Source organism: Gekko japonicus, unplaced genomic scaffold, assembly GCF_001447785.1.
Source record: "Gekko japonicus isolate JY-2015 unplaced genomic scaffold, Gekko_japonicus_V1.1 scaffold3240, whole genome shotgun sequence".
NCBI lineage: Eukaryota > Metazoa > Chordata > Lepidosauria > Squamata > Gekkonidae > Gekko > Gekko japonicus.
Window position 1 is genome coordinate 69,029 of NW_015172111.1, and position 3,201 is coordinate 72,229.

General features: G+C 45.2%; 1 protein-coding gene across 1 annotated transcript in view; it reads right to left on the reverse strand.

Moving 5' to 3' along the window:
• Positions 1-3,201, reverse strand: part of LOC107118602 (collagen alpha-1(III) chain-like) — a 44,732-nt gene that overhangs the window by 27,133 nt on the left and 14,398 nt on the right. Inside the window, exons 13-16 of the mRNA XM_015420965.1 lie at positions 3,161-3,195; positions 2,645-2,698; positions 1,234-1,287; positions 1,048-1,101 (exon numbers count right to left, since the gene is read on the reverse strand). Of these exons, the coding sequence (XP_015276451.1) occupies positions 1,048-1,101; positions 1,234-1,287; positions 2,645-2,698; positions 3,161-3,195 (197 nt within the window). The remainder of the gene's footprint in view (positions 1-1,047; positions 1,102-1,233; positions 1,288-2,644; positions 2,699-3,160; positions 3,196-3,201) is intronic.

The window sequence follows — 3,201 nt, forward strand, 5'->3', positions numbered from 1 at the left end:
GGATGTCCTTATCTAACAAAGGGAACTTTGAATCTCAAAAGCTTATAACCCAAAAATCTTGTTGGTTTCTAAAGTTGGTTTTTACTGGACTCCAGTCTAGCTAGACTCCAAAGTGTTAGTGATAAGAATTCAGTCCCCTGAAACAGGAGGCCCTATGGATTCGCATCACCCCAATGGATACGTGACTCTCAGTAAAGTAAAGGTAAAGGTTCCCTTGCTCGAAAGCCAGTCGAATCCGACTCTAGGGTTGCGGTGCTCATCTCCGTTTCAAAGCCGAAGAGCCAGCGCTGTCCGAAGACGTTTCCGTGGTCATGTGGCCGGCATGACTAAACACCAAGGCGCACGGAACGCTGTTACCTTCCCACCGAAGTGGTACCTATTTATCTACTTGCAATTTCTTGCTTTCGAACTGCTAGGTTGGCAGGAGCTGGAACTAGAGACAGGAGCTCACCCTGTCTTGCGGCACCCGGGTCTTGAACCGCTGAACTACTGACCTTCCACAGCCTGCAGTTCAGCGTCTTAACCACTTGAGCCACCGCAGCTCAGAGGGTAGTCATGCTGGTGACAAGAGTTAAGTGGCTTATTGGAAGACACTACTGCACAATACACTACAAAGGCGTACTGACACTAAAACAACTTTGTACTACACCAACAAAGTGTCTTTATTTGTTTGGGATTTTCTGCATTTGCTTAAAAATGTATATGGTCTGATGGACAAAGCAAAAGGAGTGATTTTGCCCCTTCTAACTCCACAATGCAGTATACCATAATATGTGACTGTAAGTACTTGGGGGTTCTTTGACTCCGGGAATAAGTTTTCCCGGATCAGATGGAACTGCTTGGGGAAGGGAAACACTGAAAAGGTCTGTGGCTCTCTGCAACTTCCTCTGACAATCCTTCCTCACCCTTTCCACCTTCTTCTGACAATCACTGACCCAAACCCATTACTTCTTGAGTAAATTCATGGTAAGAGCACAAGTAAGACTCTCTGGTATACGATGATACAATTTTGGATTATGACTGCACACACAAAGCTCCATCACTTACGGGGCCACCACGAGGACCTGTTGGGCCAGGAGGTCCGGCTGAACCGGGCTCTCCCTGAAAGAAAAGATGAAAAATGTTTGCTTCATAATATGGCTGTTTATACAATAAGAGCAAGTAACTCTTATATCATCATCATCAACAACAACAACAACAACAACAATTTCTCAACTTAGAGTAAGCCAATACCTTATCACCAGATTGGCCAGCTGGACCAGGGGGTCCGATGGATCCTACGGGACCCTGCAAGGATAGAAACAAAGACATAGCAATTGTTATCAATAGAAGGTGTGGACATTTGTCAATTACGACAACACCAAGAATCTAGAATCCAAAAGTGATGCAAATTATTTCATTGGTAATTTGATGGATTATTTTCCAGTATCTTGATGTTACCAATGTAACATCAATGTAAGCCGCCCGTTCGTGGGGAGGGTGGGATAAAAATGCAATAAATAAATAAATAGATGACTTGATTTGATTGATTGATTGATTCAATTTAAAGCCCTCCTTCCCCTGTGTCCAGGCTCGGGGCGGGTAACATCACTGATAAAACATATTAACAGTCTAATACATTAATAAGTCCAAAATACAATAAATACAGTAAATATAATAAAATACTTATAACAAAATACAGTCCAACGGTACAGTCAAAAGGTGGCGTAAAATCCTCAGGGTGGTGGTGGTGATTTATAATCTGTCTGACATGATGGGAAAAGGGGAGGGGAAGGGAAGAGGAGGTGGCCGATCAGAGACGGAAACCCAGCACTGCCCTCAACCATAAGCCTGGCGGAGCAACTCTGTTTTGCAGGCTCTGTGGAATTGCATTAAATCCCCGCATGGCCAGGATCTCACCCGGAAGAGTAGGTTCCCCCCCCCTTGTGCTGAGTGACACTGGCAAAGACAGGTATAGACTGACTTTACCTGCTAACACTCAGAGAACATCATAGTCACATGGATCTTGGTGGGAATCACTAATATACAAAGAAGGGGAAAGAGAATTCAACCCAACTAAGCCGGTCTGGTAAGAAAAAGGCTGAGGCAGAGAGATAACGACACAGTGAGGCCGGGTATTTCTTTATTTGCTTTATTTATATCCTGATTTTATCCCCAACGGGGACCCAAAGGGTCTTACATCGCTCGCCTCTCCTCTCTTTTATCCTCACAGCAACCCTGAGAGTTGTCAGTTCGAGAGCGTGGGACTGGCCCGAGGTCACCCAGTGAGGTTCCGCGGGACAAGTGGGGATTCAAACCCGGGCTTACCAGATCCTAGTCTGACATTCTCAACCACTATGCCACACTGGCGCTACTCCTTGGATATACATTTAATAGATGACAAGAGAAATACCATTATGAATGAAATATAACATATCATCAGAACCTCCCTTACCAGTTAAGATAGCGGCACACTACTTATTCACCTGATCGGCATGATATGCACGCTTATATGGTCATTTCGTACGATCGGGCTTAGTTCTCTTGGGCAGAAAAACACACTGATGAAAGCGGCTGCTTGCCAGAATGCATTTGGTGGTCCGTAGTATAACGGTCTAGTGCGCTGCTATGAACCTATTCAATGGAAGTGATGAGCTCTACTCACCCTTCCACCATCTTTACCAGGCATGCCATCACCCCCTCTGGAACCAGGCTCTCCCTGTTGAACAGAAGACAGTTGTGTTAGCATAGCACAAAAATGACGAGGGTATTGCTGCAACAAATAAATTACAACTGATCTCCAGTCCACAGAGATCAGTCCCCCTGCTTTGGAAGGTAGACTGTACAGCATTATACTCTGCTGAAACTTAGTGAGGGAAGGCCAAACAAAACAGAAAAATGTTCACCCACTGGCAGAAGACAGTGATAGGCCGTTTTGGGGCAGCCGTTTTGTGGCTGCGCCCACCACAATGTGTTGGATTTTCAAAGGTGCCCACAGGTTAAAAAAAAAACTGTGCACCCCTGATCTGGTTAAGTAGCTGGTTGGGATGTGGAATGTCATTTGGGGTCACCGTAAGTCAGTTACGACGTGGTGACACGTACTTAACGTCATTAGCCGATTTCGCATTTTCACAATCGTATTCATAATCCCGCTATTGGTGCAAGTAAACAGGGAAGATACCTTTTCTCCCTTGGGTCCAGGACTTCCAGTTCCTCCTCTCT